At 38.6% G+C, this 17,490-nt stretch overlaps 1 protein-coding gene across 1 annotated transcript in view; it reads right to left on the bottom strand.

Moving 5' to 3' along the window:
- The window catches only part of ANKIB1 (ankyrin repeat and IBR domain containing 1), a 105,492-nt gene that overhangs the window by 49,530 nt on the left and 38,472 nt on the right, over window positions 1-17,490 (bottom strand). Inside the window, exon 3 of the mRNA XM_059818688.1 lies at window positions 2,894-3,194. Coding sequence (XP_059674671.1) covers window positions 2,894-3,194 — 301 coding nt within the window. The remainder of the gene's footprint in view (window positions 1-2,893; window positions 3,195-17,490) is intronic.

Here is a 17,490-nt window from a genome sequence, read left to right as displayed (position 1 = left end):
TACAAATCAATCTCATCAAAAAAGGCACTAAATCAATCATATAACCATACAAATAAAGAAAGATTCATTCTACTTGACAGGAAGAGCAAGGCAGTACCTAAGTGTAATTCAGTTACCGTGTACATAATTAGCTGGGTCTAATTCAGCTAGCAAAGACTGCACAGTGACTTGCCTCCCTGGTGAAAATCAGTAAGTACGTAAACAATTTCTAGGGACGTGTTAAAGACAAACTGCTAGCATGGAGCTTGTGGAGCTGTAACAACATGGTGCAGAGAAGAGAGAAGGTACAGGGGCAAGGTTCAGTCTGTGATACTGGAGGTTAAGTATCAGCATCTAAGAGCAGCACCCTCTTAACTCCACTCAGTACAGAGTACGGGACCAGAGAGACAGAGGCTTAAGGTACAGCACCGAAAATGGCATAAGGAAGCTGAGTTTCCATTTATTAAAAGCTCAGAAAACTAGGAAAGATGATCTTTATACTAACAGAATGAAAGAAACTGTTGGCTGTTGGAAATAAAAAGACACTATCTGTGCTTTTAAAGACGAGACTAATGAAAAACCAGAGGATAAAGAAGAGCATCCAGTTCAAGATGGTGCACAGCTAAGGCTGGGGAATTGAAATGACAAATTTTAAATGAGAATTTTCAGACAATATCTGGTAACTTGACAGAATACAATCAGTGTAACAAAGTAATGCCACAGAACATATTATGTGAGGATCACAGAGAAGTTTACAGTACTGGAAGGGTGGTGCTATTTACCTTTTTTTTAGAAAAAAACCCCAAACTCACAGATAAATAAACTAACTCTTATCAACAAATACCAGAGAATCCCAGTGGAATACAATTCTGGACTTACAAAAAAGCTTTGGTGACCACCTGACCAAAACTGTAACAATAAAAGCGACATACTGACCAAGAACAGAAATGCTCCAAGGGCAGAAACCACAAAAATAAAGGGAACTTCAGTCACTGCATCTCCCAAGTATATTGAAAAAATGCTATGCTAATACATGATGCTCAAGTTAAAATTTCAGACTACACAACTGACTGAATAATAGACAAAATAGTTAGGAAACACATGAGAGGAGAAGCAACTTCTGACTCTGTCCAGAGTAGTCTACAAGACCTAACTGAAAATGTTACCATCAAAGAACCACTCAGTAACAATTCTCAAAAAGTACTTAGATTCACCGTTCTTGCACAAGCAGAAAAAAGACAAATAATCCATTGCCTACTTTCAAAAAGTGGTACTAAATAAAATCACGGAAAAAAATTCTAGAAACATCAGAAGAATCTCTGAAGGTGAAACAACGGGACAGAATCATGTGGGAAATAAGAAGCTGAAGTTGTCTCCAGATAAAGAATATGTAAAGAACAAAGTCTGGAAAAGGTAAATGGAAAATCACAATAAAGAAGGCTCTGAATGTTCTTAGAGCAGTATGCCAAGTGCATAACAACTCAGAATAAATAATTTTAAAACATTACACAGTAAATCTGTCAGTGTGCTTGTAAAGTCAGTCACTGGACAAAGTGCAAAAGCAATCTCAAATATCACAAAGCAGAAAAGTTATATGAATTGTTGGAGTCCGGATTCTCTGTGCATGTACCACACATGCTTTACAAAGGTCACAAAAGAAAGCCTGTTTCAAACTGAAGTCTCAGCACAAGAAGTTCTAGAATAACCAACAAACCAAATACTAATATAAATACCCAGCACCAGATGGTACTTATTCATGAGTCCTAATGGAACTCAAACATGAAACTTCTGAACTATTTATTACAATATGCAACTTATTGCTTAAATATGTCACGGTACAAGATTAGAAGGTGGTAAAAGTAACAGCAATACTAAAAACAGCTCCAGAGAAAATCAGGAAAGTACAGGGAGAATGCCAGTTTTTACTGCAGAGAGAGGTCACCAGTGAAGTCCCACAGGTGCTGGGACCTGACTGTTCAAGATATGCAGAAGTTATCTAGAAAAGCAGGTGAATAATGAGGTGATAAACTTTGCTGATGATACTAAGTTAATGAGTGAAGTGTAGTTTCAATAAACATGAAGTTACACACAGAAGAAAAACAACCTAAATTTTACATATAAATGCTGAACTCTGAATTAATCATTACCATTCAAAATACAAATCGATGTTATAATAGACAGGCTTATGAAAATGTTAGCTGTTTTTGAAAATGTTAGATGTCTGTTTTTGCATTCTTTAAATTACCAGAACAATTAAATACTAGTCCTCATTACTTAGTGTAATTTAAAAATAAATTTGATGGGAGACCTTCAGAGTCATTATGATTCCCCATTACTCATTACTATCCAATACTTTCAAAAACATAAAAGTAATCTTTAATTTGTAAAAAGGTAGTTATATTTAAGTATGTTAGCACAGATTTAAGTATGTTAGCACATCCTCTAAAAAAGCTGGGCACTGTAAATTAAAGACATCAAACCTGTTCTTGAAACATGGATAGGATTTCCCAGTCTCAGCTATAGAGCAGAATAAAGCGCTCTAATTTTCTCTCAGGCAGTTATTTCACTTTCCTTTACACTTATAGGTATGCCTATGCCTACCTTTAAAGCTTTTTCTCCAATGTTACCGTTTTGTAATTATTTCCAATTTTTATAAGCCTACATGAGTCTTCTTCATGCTGAGGAGTTTATGGCATGAAATTAATGTATATTGAACCCAGTTTTTTCATTGTCCTCTACAGACAGTGTATGTTTTGGGCTGTTTATCCTTGTAATTTCTCCAATTAATGAAAAATAGAATTAAGAAGTTAATTCAATATAGTATATCAGATTTTTTTCCCCAAAACAGCTTTGCACTGTGCATGTCATTTACTAATAGCAGTATATAGACTTGTGATTATATATGAACTTTTACCTCAACACAGGTTTTCATCCCTGAGGCAGCAGCATAGTGCAAAGGTGTATTTTTTTTGTTATCAACAGCATCAATGGCTGCTCGTTCATATTGTCCTTCATCCAGCTTTGCTCCCTTCCACTTCAGGATCATTTGCAGACAATCTGCTCTTCTGCAGTCATCTTCTGAGGGTCGTGTCAGGCGAGGATGAAGAGCTCCTTCTGAGATCATGATCTGAGGTCCCATACACAGTAAGTGCATAGATGTCTCATTGTGCACATTCCGTTTATTTGGGTTACCATCTCTCACAAAAAGAAAAGTTCTGCAAGGGGGGGAAAAAAATAGAAGAAAAATAATTAGCACACAATTCCACTCATTTCCTTGAAGTGGGAAGGGTCTATTATGACAGCTTTTTCTTCTTGCCAAGACTTTGATTAGCCATGTTAGTGATAAACGTTCTTTATAATAGATAATTACTACTGGACAGCTCTCCTCCATTTCTCTTAGGAATCAAGAGCCAAGCTCTGGATGAATTCCTGAAATATCATTAAGTACCATATATAATTACTTTGTCAGTGTGTGACATAAATCTTAGTTGGCAAAGTTTAATCTAGAATTCTGTGTTGTATTGCAATAAATGTTATTAAGTCACAAGATTGATGAAATAGATACTTTCTTTTTTCTACTCTGTGTTCTGAATAGTAGTGCATTTGGTAGTTTGCAAATAGATAATGCTAGAGCACTTTCTTAAAAATTCATTCTCCTTTCCTGTATCTTTAGCCAGATGTCAAGGCAGTACTTACTACTTCTTGAAAATATATTAAATACTTTTCCTGGTAGCACTGCATGCATTGAGGAAAGACTCTATTTGCTTTCTCACTCTAGAATATATGGAAGTGCAATGTAATGCAAACCCTCACCTATGCAGATGACAGAAGCTGGCAAGAATTTAAGTCTTCTCTTGAATGCTTTAGAGGCATTTCAAAGTGGACAATAAACTATACTGGCAAAAAGGATCAGTTTAGGAATGAATCAGAAACAACAGACTGATTCCTGGAATCACAGCTCTGATTCCTGACAGTCCCTGAGACAACGCAGCTCTCTGCTGCTTCTTGCCAGCAAGGAATTATAGAAGTTACAATCCAGTTCTGAAATGGAAGAACTGACGCATATCATACAAGCCCTGTGAATCCAAACTTGCTTTAGCCTTTTAAGGTATACTAAAATAATAATTTTTTTCTTAAGGCAGAGTGAATGGTAGGAAATAGCAGAGAAGAAAGACCGTTTCTTTGTAGGACTGGGGTTAGAGAGACAGCAATGGTGACAGAACTCCGTGTGAAGGTAGGAAGGACAGTTTCCAGGCTAAATCAGAAGCATGGCACATATATTCAGAAGTCACTGCAGAAACACTTGCACTGTTCCTGTAAGCACCCTCACACATAAAACCAGCAGAAGTCACTGTTCATCTCCTCCCCAGGCTGTTCCCTGACCCCGAACAGTTTCCAAGTATGAAAAAACCAGTTATTCTGGAATCCTCATTGCATCAATGCAGGGGACGAGCTTCCACCCTCCCTGCCCTCACCCCTAAGACTAATGAAAAACAGTTTCAATCACTTTCAGTTTAAAACAGGCAGCTCAGCCAACTGAAGGCAGGCACTGCCTAAATACAAAAATCAGACCATATTGCTCTTGGCGAACAGTGGAAAGCAGAAGAACTTGGTAACCAAACTGACAAAAGAAAACATTATCTCAGTTATTGCCTTATGCTATCGGTACAAGTCTAAATGCCACCTCCCCTTTCCCTTGTCCCTGAATACATCCCACCAGGCACTACATGGTATGCCTTTCTCCCTCTCAAAGTTCTCCCATGCTTTGTTCAGGACAAAGAATAATCCTGAAACTACTTTATTAATAAAGGAAGAGGCTATACAGGGTGGGTGTGGAATTTCCCTTTTGGAAATTATTGAAAATAGACTGGACAGGTATTTCAGTAGAAAAAATTAGGCACAGATGATCTGGTCCTTCAATGGAAGGATGTCTTAATGATAGCTGTTTGGGCCGCCAGATTTCTGTCCTTTCTTCCCTCTAAAAAGCTCTGAACAGTTTGAGTTCAAAATGAAACTTATTACTAAAATACTGTTCTTTTCAGTAAGTGGTAACAAAGTATTCAGAGGAAAAGACAAAACCAAAACAGTCTCCTTTATGTTGCCCTATTTTGGCAGCAAAAATGTCCCTTAGAGAAATCTCTCTTTCATTCCATGATAGCTGACATGCTAGATGCATTTGTTAGGAAATATGAATATGCCAAACTTGAAATGAAAGATGTTGCCAAAAAAGTGATAGCACATCTTGCTTGCTTGTTGTTTTTTTGTTTGTTTTTTTTTTTTTTTTTTCCCCAGAGGAAAGGGATTTAGCAACACAGGCAAAATGCTTCACAGCCAATTGCATGAAATGATAAGACTAACCAGTATCAAACACGATCCAAAATGAATCTGCTTGTTTGAATTAGCCTTACATAGTATGAAACTAGAGACAGAAGGAAAGGATGGGAAGGAAGGTGGGCAAGAACAGAGAGACAGAAGGAGGGAAAGGAGAGGAGAGGAAGAAAGGAAAGAGAAAAAGGAAGGAGAGGAAGGAAGGAGGGAAGCAAGAGAGGGAGGGAGGAGATAACTCATTGGGGGACGAGGAGATTAATTCTATAGAGGCACTTAGATATGAGAATGCTAGATGCCTTAGATACAAGGCTTTGCAGGGACCCAATGCAAAACCTGGATATAGAAAATACAAGGCTAAATCTAAGTCATCTTGGTCTCTGTGAGATGTAACCTTGGAGACTCACTAAAGTCTGAGTTTCTCTACTTTTGCAATAAAATCTGTTTTATGGTACACTAGTATCTTTTCTTCTGTTAAATCCCTTTCACAATTTCATTTGTTATATTTTTACTTCAAGTAAAGATCACCCCCAACTTAGCCTTCAATGCATTTGTAAACTGCTGTATGAACAGAAAATGTGAAGTTGTTCATTTTTCAATTCAGAGTCCTTAAGTCAAGAATAAATACAGTTTTTTTTTAAATTTTATTATTGCCTCCTCCCCCTACCCATGGCATTTACTATCCATATGCCTTCTAATGTTCCACCCCAAAACTGTTGCATCTTCCCTAAGAAAAAAAAAATAGAGATCACAGCACTGGGAAGAAAGAGGCAGCAGCTAAAGATTGTAAAAGACTCAATGTGCGGCTCCTTTTTCAGTAGTTTTTAAAACTAGGTACACTGATGTTCAAGACAGTAGGCCTAGCCATTTTTACCTGACATCTGTAACACAAAGTTGTAAAGGTAGCAGACATCTGTTACCTTCAAATTCACCGTGGAATGAGTAGAGAAGTAACGGTGATAAAGAAGGTGCCAGATCCGTCCTGCAATCACTGCAGTGAACTGCAGTACAGTAGCAAAAGTACCAGTTTTTCGAATACAGAAGCATTCAGCAGGAATCCCTGAGGACACGCAACTGAGGAAGTATCGAGATTAAAGGCTTCAACTGGCACAAAGGCATAGCACCAAGCTCACGGTACAAAGCTAACAGAAACAATTCAGTATTGCAAAGAGGGTGGACATTGTCTTTCACATCAAGTGCCTGAACTCTATTTCAAAGTTTGCACTTAGACTGTATAACATGCTGGATGGCTGCACTAATTAGACCTGCGTATTTTGAATGTCAGGAGAGTCCTTTGGGTATTTGTTAACCACATCTCTTCCTCCCACTTCGAATTGCTTTATATTCAATGTACTGATTCCTGCTACTTCTCTAATTCAAAGTAAAATGTTACTTTAAAATTCAGTGAAGAACTGCCTGTGGTTTCTGTATGACACTGAACCAGGGCTTGAGTGTTTTTAATTGTGAGAAGACCTTCATTGTCTCCTCCCAAACCAGATGAAGTTTCTCTAGTATCTTTAGCTAATCATTACCTTCTAGGTTTGATAATATTATAATGTACATTTCTGTTTTCAATATTTAGCTCTTTATCATCAGTGAAAGTCCATGCTGTGGTATTTTAAAGCATGTGATTCACTCCTGAATCAGGTTACAGTGCATCTGATTTCAGAATAGCACAATGTTTTGTGGTGACCCGTGAAAGCCATAAATCAGACACTTTTTCTTACAAAACAGTATTTTAGACACAAACAAAAGTATTCATAACCTCTGCTAACATAATAGCAAGGTTAACTGAATGGTATCAATTAAAGAGACCATTCTGCCTATATTCATCTCCCTCCCTTTATTTTTTTAAAAACCTTACTACATTTTTCCCAACAACTCTGATAAAATTCTCTTTAATAATCATAAGCTAATCATATCCCTATTTGACTGACTATATGCTGTAACCTATTAGTTTTCCATTACTAAGATTTATGTAGGTTTATAGAAGAACCTTTGTAGAAGACAAATGCTGAATGGATACAAATGGCCTCCCATAGCTCGAGGCAGATGTTTCACCTTATCCTTAACAGTTCAATGATGAGATGGTTCTGCCCTAGGCTGAAAACCTGTGCATAAAATTAGAATTTGAAGGCTGTCAAACCAGTACCCCTTTTTAAAACCAAAATTTCTCTCTAAAGGGTTAAACAATAGTTTAAAAGGTAGCTTTAGTAGCAACTACTAGTATATTTTTTTTTCCACCATAAAACTAAGCTCTTGGGGAAAAAAACAATAAAACATCTGTTTTAAGAAGTTATGTATATCCTAATCTAAAATGAGAAGTGCTTATGTCCTCCTGCCTGCTTGCAGATTCTCTGTTCTTAAACAAATAGAAAAGCACTTTTCTGTATTAACCAAATGATGAAAAGCTCTAGGATGGATTTAAATCTTTTCAAGTGTCATTGCGCAGATTTACTATCACTTCATAGCACAAAGAATATCCCTACTCAAGTAAGTCTATCAGCAAGGTAGATTTTCAACCCCTGCAGCAAGAAGTATCAGCAGGTCTTTTTTTTCCAAGAGAGAAATCCAAAAAACCTCCCTAGAAGGCTATTCCCTTGCCTAAGCTCAACATTTGCTCTTCTGTCAAACTTTATGTGCTAAAAAAATCATCCAACTCTCTCTAAATACGTTGAAAACTTGAGTAAGAACCATATCCCAGTTTTCAAGAACAATTTTGTGGCATTTGTAAAAAACACTGTTGGGCTTGGGGAAAAATTAGGTTTGACTAATTGTTCTCCTTGCTTGTCACTTAACTTCTGTGTCTCATAAAGGGGTGTGACAAACACCAGAGCTGCCAAAGGCAACCAGCACCTCACTATGGACACATAAATGGGCTTCAAAGTGCCACAGTGTTCCCCCTTTCTCTCTCCTTAATCTCTTCCAAAAATCAAAGGATCAGCTCTTCCATGTAAGAGGAAGTCAAGCCAACAATGAAAAGCCCAGCTGAACCCATGTCTTAAAATTCAGAGATGACGACTAATGTCCGAAAAAGGGTAAATTAACACATTTTACATCCACAAATTCATTATTCCACAGGGCCCCATTTTTACCAGTGGTATTTGGTGCATAAGACTTTCACAGAGCACTGCTATGGACCCCTGCAATTTGGCTCACAACTTCAGAGGTATGAAAAGCTAAATTCTGCCTGGAAATGTACTGACAAAGTCAAAATATGGATTGCCTGTGGGAAATACCACTTAACCACAAGGCAGCCAGACTTTACTCTAGTTGCTGTTTCCAGATTTTGCTTCAAGCTGTAGCTCTTAGCAAAATCCAAACTTGAGGTGACAAAATAATGAAAAAAGTGTTGAAAAAAGTGACAAAAAAGATAGGGCTGTAACATTTACACCTACTACTATCTGTGTTTGCAGAAAAGCAGCAAGAGACTCAAGATTACAAGGCTGTGAACTTGAATAATAAACTGGCACATTCCCTCACTCTGGGAAACTAACATCAACACAAACATTTCTTCAGTTTTTAATAAAATATTTCATGTTTGGTGTTTGGGGCATGAAAACCACCATATTTACAGTCTCTTTGTTTCTCTAAATAAATGCTATACGTATGTGTGCTATATGTATACACATGTATACATATGTACGCATATAAAAACATATGAAAATATAGCTATGTATAGAAAAATAAAGCCAAAACAAAAACTAGTGTAAAATGAAATTATAAACTTATTTCTGACAGCTGGAGACTAAAGGAAGTGTGAATCTGCTCAAAGACTTACTGATTTTTGAATGCAAACCACTTATGTATACTATATAAACTACACAGCAAATTGCACCATTGCTTTAAGCAACACAAATAAGGTACTAGAAACAGGTGAGCTGCAGCAACAAGGTAAACTAATCTGCACAGGGTTCCCTTTCACAACAGGGAGGTGGTGGAGTCACCATCCCTGGAGGTATTTAAAAGATGTGTGGATGAGGCACTTAGGGACATGGTTTAGTGATGGACTTAGCAGCGTTAGGGATACCGTTGATGATCTTAAAGGTCTTTTCCAACTATGATCTCCTCTGGTCCTTGGGTTAGATAGCCCATGTAAGTCCAGCTCACTATTAAAAAAGTCACACTGTGAACTCCAGTGCAGGCATAAACCTAAAGCTCACAGCTTTCCGAGTTAAGAGAAGTATGGGTAAGCCATGAGTTACAAAAACGTACAGAAGAGCCAAGACCTGTTACCCAGTAATTTAAAAGTCATATGCAATGAATTAATTCATACAATTATTGAATCATTCAGTTTCCAACACAGTAGGTCAATACTGATGCACTAAAACCTTGAACAATCACGGTTATTTCATTAACCCAAATTACTTTTTCCCCCAAATGTACTATTCCAAAACAACCACAGTGTACTAGCGAGCACTTGAAGAAATCTTTTTAGTCATTACTGACAGCTGTATAGAAGTATGAGCTGGTTTAAATAATTTTGTGAAAAGTATTATTATTTACCTGATGTTGAAAGCCACATCTAGTAAAAGTAATTATTGGTATTTTTATTCATTATATAGTCCTAGAAAATTCTTTATTAGTACTTACAGTTTCTTCTCTGTTTCATTAAGGTTCTTAAGCTTCTCCTACAGCCCAGGAATCTCCTGCATGCAGTAAGAACCTCGGTAGGAGACAGTGACTATTTCTATGCTAAGATAAAGAATCTGCTGACAGGTCATTAACCGTTTATCAAAGAAAAAACACAGACCATTATCCTGACCTTTCATAAGCCTTAAATTCAATTGGCCCCTTGCCTAAGAACTGTTACTAACACTACCAGAATTCCCATAAACACTAGTAATATCCTGCCAAAGTAAGGCGCGAAGTTACACCGGTGCTGATTTGGGCTAACAGCAAAGGAAGTCAATGATATCATCTCCACTGCTGATGGAAGTCCGCGAAGAGCTAATCTTTTCCTTCCAAAATCTGAAGTCTTCACAGACATTTCAAGTTCCCTTATGTCAAGTACTCCACTCTGGCCTCCAATTCTGTATTTTTCCTAAACAGAAATGCCTCCCATTTGTTTCCATTCATATGACTCCTATCAGGTACAGTACATCCGGCAAAATGCGTTAAATCCATTTCCTGAGTACTCAAACAATTTCTGCAGATTTTCAGAGAAAACCACCAATTTGAGAACCAAGTCCATACTATGGCGCATACGAACCATGTCTTTTACTTAGAGCAATCTAAGGTTCAAAGGGTAATCTTTGACTCTGCCAACACATGCTTTTCTGTGCCTTTTTCACTTATGGACTTAATGTAATGCTCAATACAAAAATACGGCCTAGAACACAAGCACTGTCTTCACTCTCTCCTGAACTGGCTCTAAAAAGACTTACAATATTTTTCACTGTATTGCTGTCATTTCACCTATGGTTTCCCCAAATAGCTTGTTTCCAAAAGATTATTGAAGTGATTAAAGGTAGGTCAGCACGTGTATCTGACTTCCAGTTCTGGACTGACTCATATGCATCAATAAAGAACTTGCTATTCTCTTTACTAAAAAGATGCAAATAGATTGAAAAGTCTCTTTGGTTTAGTGGTTTTGAGTCAGCTAATATGATTAAGTATGACCTTCTGTAGATAGATAGCAATCTTTGGCTTGCTACAACACAGAAAAACAAGGGGGACAATATGCAGGAGTGGCAAACTGAATTGTGGTGCACAAATCCAAAGATAGCGTACACTAGAAGTGAGGAACACAAAACTTGGTTAATCCTTACATTTGTCATACTGTGGGCCAAAAAAATCACGCTTTATATATGGTACCTATGCCTGTTAGGAGGAACAGCAGCACCAAAACTCAGAATTAAACCATTCCTGATGCACAAAGGTATCAACAACATCCTTAAGTTATCCTTAGTGAGAAAACTATTGTATTTATTTACGAGCAACTTGAGCTTGGCCTTCCCTTGGACAGTCAGGAATACTGTTTCCACAATCCCATGCCACTTCTGGCTTTTATTTCAATATTCTGAGTGAGAATTCAAAAGAAAAAGAGCTGAGTGCCAAATTAGAAGTGGCTTCCACTGGAGCTGGCTGCTTATCAGTAGCTTTGGTGACTAAAAGTCTTCTATAATGCAAAATCTGTATGACTTTCATCTCTGTCTCTGGCCCTTTCTTCTATAAATTTTTTTACAGCTAGAACCAATTCTCGAACTTAGGTGTCATCCTCCCAGCCTTCTCTCCAAATCCCTCCTTTGAACACAGTTTTTTCCAAAAAGACTATCCAGACTGAATTATCTTCTCAGATAACTGTGAGTGTATTATTTTTAGATTGGTTTCAAACAAATGTCAGATTAAATAATAAGCATGAAACTACGAATGAGTGGGTTTATCTTCACCATTTAAAGATATAGCTTTATATATCTGCGCAGGGACCATTATCTACATATCAGCTTGTAAATCACCTAGTAGCGATGACATCTAGTGTGGATATTATTTATATAGCAATAATGATGAAAATACACAGCAAATACTAACAGGCTTTGCATCATTTCTATTCCTTCTACTTCTTAAAAATATGACTGTATTACAGACATTGTCTCATCTTCCACTATCCCTCCCTCCAGAAAAAACCTTTCAATCCGTATGTTGTTTGACCTTGAAGGACACTAATTTTTATTTTCCTTAAATGTCTCAGTGAAGTAATTTTATTACATTTAAATTGAAAAAAATCACAAATTCAAAAAATCAAATCATCCACGGTCTATATTTTAGCCAAAAGGGAAACTGGGTTTATATACAATGTCACTGAATATTTTAGCTGGATATTGCATTTAGCTATAAATAATTATTTCTGACAAATTTACTTCTGTTTATCAGAAACTGCAAGTCTCTCACTCATTATTCCAGTAACTACCGAGCCAACAGATCTCTCTGGTAAGGAAGCCACGTGTGCCTCTAACCCCAGGGTGAAGTTAAGCCATTTGACACAATGATTCAGCAGTTACCATCAACTCGACAGAGTCACAAACTCTACCTGGTAACAAAATTCGTTGAAATAAAGATTCAGTCACCCTGGCTGGCAAGGACCAAAGCTGTACTCCTCTACAACCCAAATATAATTTTACTTTGCCTGAGGTAAAATGTTCAGTAGGGTTCTACTAAGGACAACAGACAACACAGAGCAAGAAATCTTTAATAGTGTACTTTAATAGTGTACTAACATATCTCATCTCACCACTCACTAATGAAGCGATCTTATTCTGCAGTATCTGATTTCCAAGGAAAGAAAAATAAGAACAATGTGGGGAAGAGACGATCGTTTTAGTAAGAGCATTTAAACAGTGTCTAAACATGTGCAGGGCAGAGCACTGCAACCTAAGGTTCCCGCTTTGCTAAAGGGCACAGAAAAACCTAGTAGCAAGAAGCAGTAACTCAACACACTCAACAGCAGCACCTGTAACTGGAGAGCAAGGCTGTGTTGTGACCAATGAACTCCATAGGCATCACATATATTCAACCTATTAAGGTTAAAATAATCAGAAATCAGCTTGTAAAAGGTCAATTTTAAGAGCTGAAAACATAGCAGCTAACTGGCATTTGAGCTTTGCTTGCAGGTCAGACTACTATTAAGATAAAGCCTACCCACTGTTTTGTATTTTGTGAGGAAGTCATGAGGAGCACCAGGGAAGCCACTTCGGGAGGCCACAGATCTAGTTAGTGAGAACTGTTTTTAAACGAGATTTTGAGCTTTAGGGAAAAAAAAACCAAGGTGTGGTGGCTTGACCCTGACTGGACACCAGGTACCCACCAAAGCTGCTCGATCACTCCACTTCCTCAGCTGGACAGGGGAGAGAAAATATAACAAAAGGCTCATGGGTCGAGATAAGGACAGGGAGATCACTCACCAATTACCGTCACAGGCAAAACAGACTCGACTTGGGGAAATTAGTTTAACTTATTACCAATCAAAATCAGAGTAAGGTAATGAGAAATAAACCCAAATGTTAAAAACACCTTCCTGCCACCCCTCCCTTCTTCCTGAGCTCAACTTCACTCCAGTTTTTTCTCTATCTCTTCTTCCCAAGCAGCACAGGGGGACAGGGAATGGGGGTTGCGGTCAGTTCATCACACCTTGTTTCTGCCACTCCTTCCTCCTCACACTCTTCCCCTGCTCCAGTGTGGGGTCCCTCCCACGGGACACAGTTCTCCATGAACTTCTCCAATGTGGGTCCTTCCCACGGGCTACAGTTCTGCACAAACTGCTCCAGCATGGGTCCTTTCCACATGGTGCAGTCCTTCAGGAACAGACTGCTCCAGTTGTGGGTCCCCCGTGGGGTCACAGGTGCTGCCAGCAAACCTGCTCCAGTGTGTGCTCCTCTCTCCATGGGTCCACAGGTCCTGCCAGGAATTTGCTTCACCACAGGCTTCCCATAGGGTCACAGCCTCCTTCGGGCATCCACTCGCTCTGGAGTGGGGTCCTCCATGGGCTGCCGGTGGATATCTGCTCCACCACGGACTGCCATGGGCTGCAGGGGCACAGCCTGCCTCACCATGGTCTTCACCACGGGCTGCAGGGGAATCTCTGCTCCGGCGCCTGGAGCACCTCCTCCCCCTCCTTCTTCACTGACCTTGGGGTCTGCAGAGTTGTTTCTCTCACATATTCTCACTCCTCCCTCTGGCTGCAATTGAGCAGTTGTTTTTCCCCCTTCTTAAATGTTATCCCAGAGGTGCTACCCCCATCGCTGATGGGCTCAGCCTTGACCAGTGGCAGGTCCGTCTCAGAGCCGGCTGGCATTGGCTCTATCGGACACAGGGGAGGCTTCTAGCAGCTTCTCACAGAAGCCACCCCTGTAGCCCCACGGCTACCAAAACCTTGCCAGGCAAACCCAATGCACAAGGGAGTAAGCCAGATAAAGTTTTTTCAGCTTGTCTTAGCTGTACTTTAGGAGACAGTGCCTAACTGGGTGACAGCCTTTAAGAAACCTTGCAAACACTACTGCTGCTACGCCATGTCTGGAGCTACTCCTCTAAGCATCCCCACTGTTTTCTGTCTTTAACAGTTTTCTCCATCGAGGATTCAGTCACAGTAAAGACCTTGCTCAATTTTAAAGGCTTCCTAATTTTATTATTCCTCCATCCTCTTGACTGCTGTTGACACTGGGTATCATGAAAATGACCTTAAAAACAACTGTTTTCTACCATCCAGCCACATGCTCTGCTGCTGAAGTCATGGGTGTTTCAATTCAGTTGGTCCTCTTGCTTCTTTATAAACACTCCCACAAAGCCTGGTCAGATCATGTTCTTCATGTATTATTCTCCCACATCAGATCAAAACCTCCCTTCAATATTTCATATTCCAAAGCATTTAGCAGGTGACCAAGCCTCACAACCATGTAAAATAAAAGTGTCTTACAGAACCAAAACCTGGGTATTTTTCAGCAGCTGAGCAGAATGACAACAGGTGAACACCAGTGCTTGCACTTGGATGGATCCAAACACTGCAGGGATCATTTACCTCAGACCACGAAAGTCAAACATTTAACACTATATCACAAGCAGTATCTCCCACAAGTAGCATTCATGTCTGATACTGTAAAGCTGTGAAAGTGTTCAATTTACAGCTTTGCAGGTGCTTATTATTCAATTTTACATGATTTAGCATATTCTAGGGTAAGATTCATCTTCTCAGCTCTGGAAATCTACAATGCACACAACTACAGCTGATCCAGTTCTTTTAGAATCCCTTTGTAATCAATGGGAAGAAACGGGCACTTCTGGCACACAATTAATTTAAAATATTTTAGGGTCAATCTCACAATAAAATGAATGGTACTGTTGCCTTCACTAATTATTCTGACTAGATCTATTACCTAGGTCTACACTGACTATAAAGGAAGTCTAGCATGAACAATTCCAATGCAGACATACTTACTTTTATGAATAAAATTAATCTTAAATAAAAGTATATTCTAAATATTCAATTTATCTGTGTTAATTATTGATAATTAAAAAGAAGCTTGCTTTTTGTTGTTCAAAAGTGAATAATCTAGACAATGACATTCTAATAAATTATTCAGATGAACTATTGTAATATATTGTAATATTTTAAAGTTATTAAAACAGGACAGAATTCTTTTGTTGTGTGGGAGAAAGTAAAGATAGTTAGGTGGATATCTTTTGTACTAAAATCAGAAGTCAAAACTTTTAAAAACTACTTTTAGGAAAGAAGCATATGCAACTATTATACCTTCATAATTTTTTTTCCAAATTAGCTGTAAAATTGCCTGGAAAAGACCAAACAAACTTAATCATTCAAAGAGTTACCATGAAGAACACAAAAAAAAGAGAAAAAACAGACTCCTCCAGGATTTGGATATGGTAACAAAGAATTCACAGCCTCTGTTTATGCCGAAATGGCGTTATGTTTTCATTCTGATTGGTATACAACTGTGTGTTTTTACCAAAGCCTTATTTGTGTACCATTACTGTGATGCTCACATACAGATATCCTGAAGGTCCAAGGTTAGGTTTTGAGACACCACCTGGAGTACTCTGTTCAGCTCTGGGGCCCCCAACATAAGAAGGACATGGACCTGCTTGAGCAGTTCCAGAGGAGGGCCACAAAGATGATCAGGGGGCTGGAGCACCTCCCCAAGAGGACAGGCTGAGAGAGTTGGGGTTATCTAGACTAGAGAAGAGAAGGCTCCAGGGAGACCTTATAGCGAACTTCCAGTACCTTTAAGTAAGGGGCCTGGAAAGATGGGGACTCTTTATGAGGGAGTGTAGCGACAGGATGAGGGGTAATGCTTGTAAACTGAAAGAGGGTAGATTTAGATGAGATATAAAGAAGAAATTCTTCACTGCAAGGGTGGTGAGGCAGTGGAACAGGTTGCTCAGAGAAGCTGTAGATGCCTCAACCCTACAAGTGTTCAAGGTCAGGTTGGACAGGGCTTTGAGCAACCTGGTCTAGTGGAAGGTGTCCCTGCCCATGGCAGGGGGGTTGGAACTAGATAATCTTTAAGGTCCCTTCGAACCCAAACCACTCTGTGATTCACTCTGATTTCTGAACAACCTGCTGAAAATATCCAAACATTCAATACAAATCTTCTTACACTGGGACCCTGTTGTTTTGGTTAATAACTCCATGTTTTTCTCATTTGCCCTTATTAGACAAAGAGCTGCTATTAACCACCTTCTTATTTTTCTTTTGCTCACATTTATATCGGAAGTACAGTTAGGAGAGTAATTTAAAAGGGAACATCAGTCTTACTAGCAAAGCATCAAACAGATTCTCAGAAATTTGATAAAGAAAGAACATATTTTGTAGCATCTTTCTGAGTATTTCAGCATGAATGATTCAGGTCAATTTGGATCTCAAAGTTTAAACGTTTACAGAACTTCTGCCTCAGTCAAAACAGTGGAGAGTGAAGTAGCCTCTTCTTTATTTGCATCTCCAGAAAAAAAAAAAATATCTGAAATTCAGAGCATCTTCAACCTTATCAGAAAATAATCAACTACAGCACCTCTCTAAAGCCAGAAGATCCACAAAGAAGTTAACAGGGTTTTCTCTAATACTTCTCCTTGACATATGTTTTGCAGCACAAAAATCCCCTAATATCCTCTCAACTTGAGAGAAGTCATGTTCTGAAAAACAGTTTGCACACACCTCCCTCTAATACATCCAAAACTGATTTTCAACACAACTGCAAAAGGAATAAAATCCAACAAAACCTGACACGGGAAGAGACAGTCCCAAATGTGTTGTGACCAATGCAACAATTTTTCTGTCAAATTCATCCTATATAACATATTGGTAATCTCAATACACTTTCTTTGATTGCATTACAATGGCTTAGACCAGACCCTACTGGAACGCCTTTAACAGCCATAGAAACTAGATAAGACTATAGCCCTCATTAACCTGAAATTCAAACCACCACTACATTGATGTTCTGTCATGAAAAATACTTCCCAAATTATAGCAATGAAACAAGAAATACTTCCTATAGCCAGATCCTGGGCACATTTACCAATGTTTCTCTCTGGCTACCTTAGCTATGCCTTCAATGCCAGAGTTCCTTTACTGTTATTACTGCTAGGCAGGCATCAAGAATGTTAAAAAAGTGTTGTTTTTTTTTTTCAGTTTCAGCATTCACCTCAATTTCCAGAATCTTCTGTAACTGGAAACGT

This window comes from Gavia stellata, chromosome 6, assembly GCF_030936135.1.
Source record: "Gavia stellata isolate bGavSte3 chromosome 6, bGavSte3.hap2, whole genome shotgun sequence".
Classification (NCBI taxonomy): Eukaryota; Metazoa; Chordata; class Aves; order Gaviiformes; family Gaviidae; genus Gavia; species Gavia stellata.
Note: the sequence above shows the minus strand (reverse complement) of the source record. Positions and strands in the feature narration are given on the sequence as shown.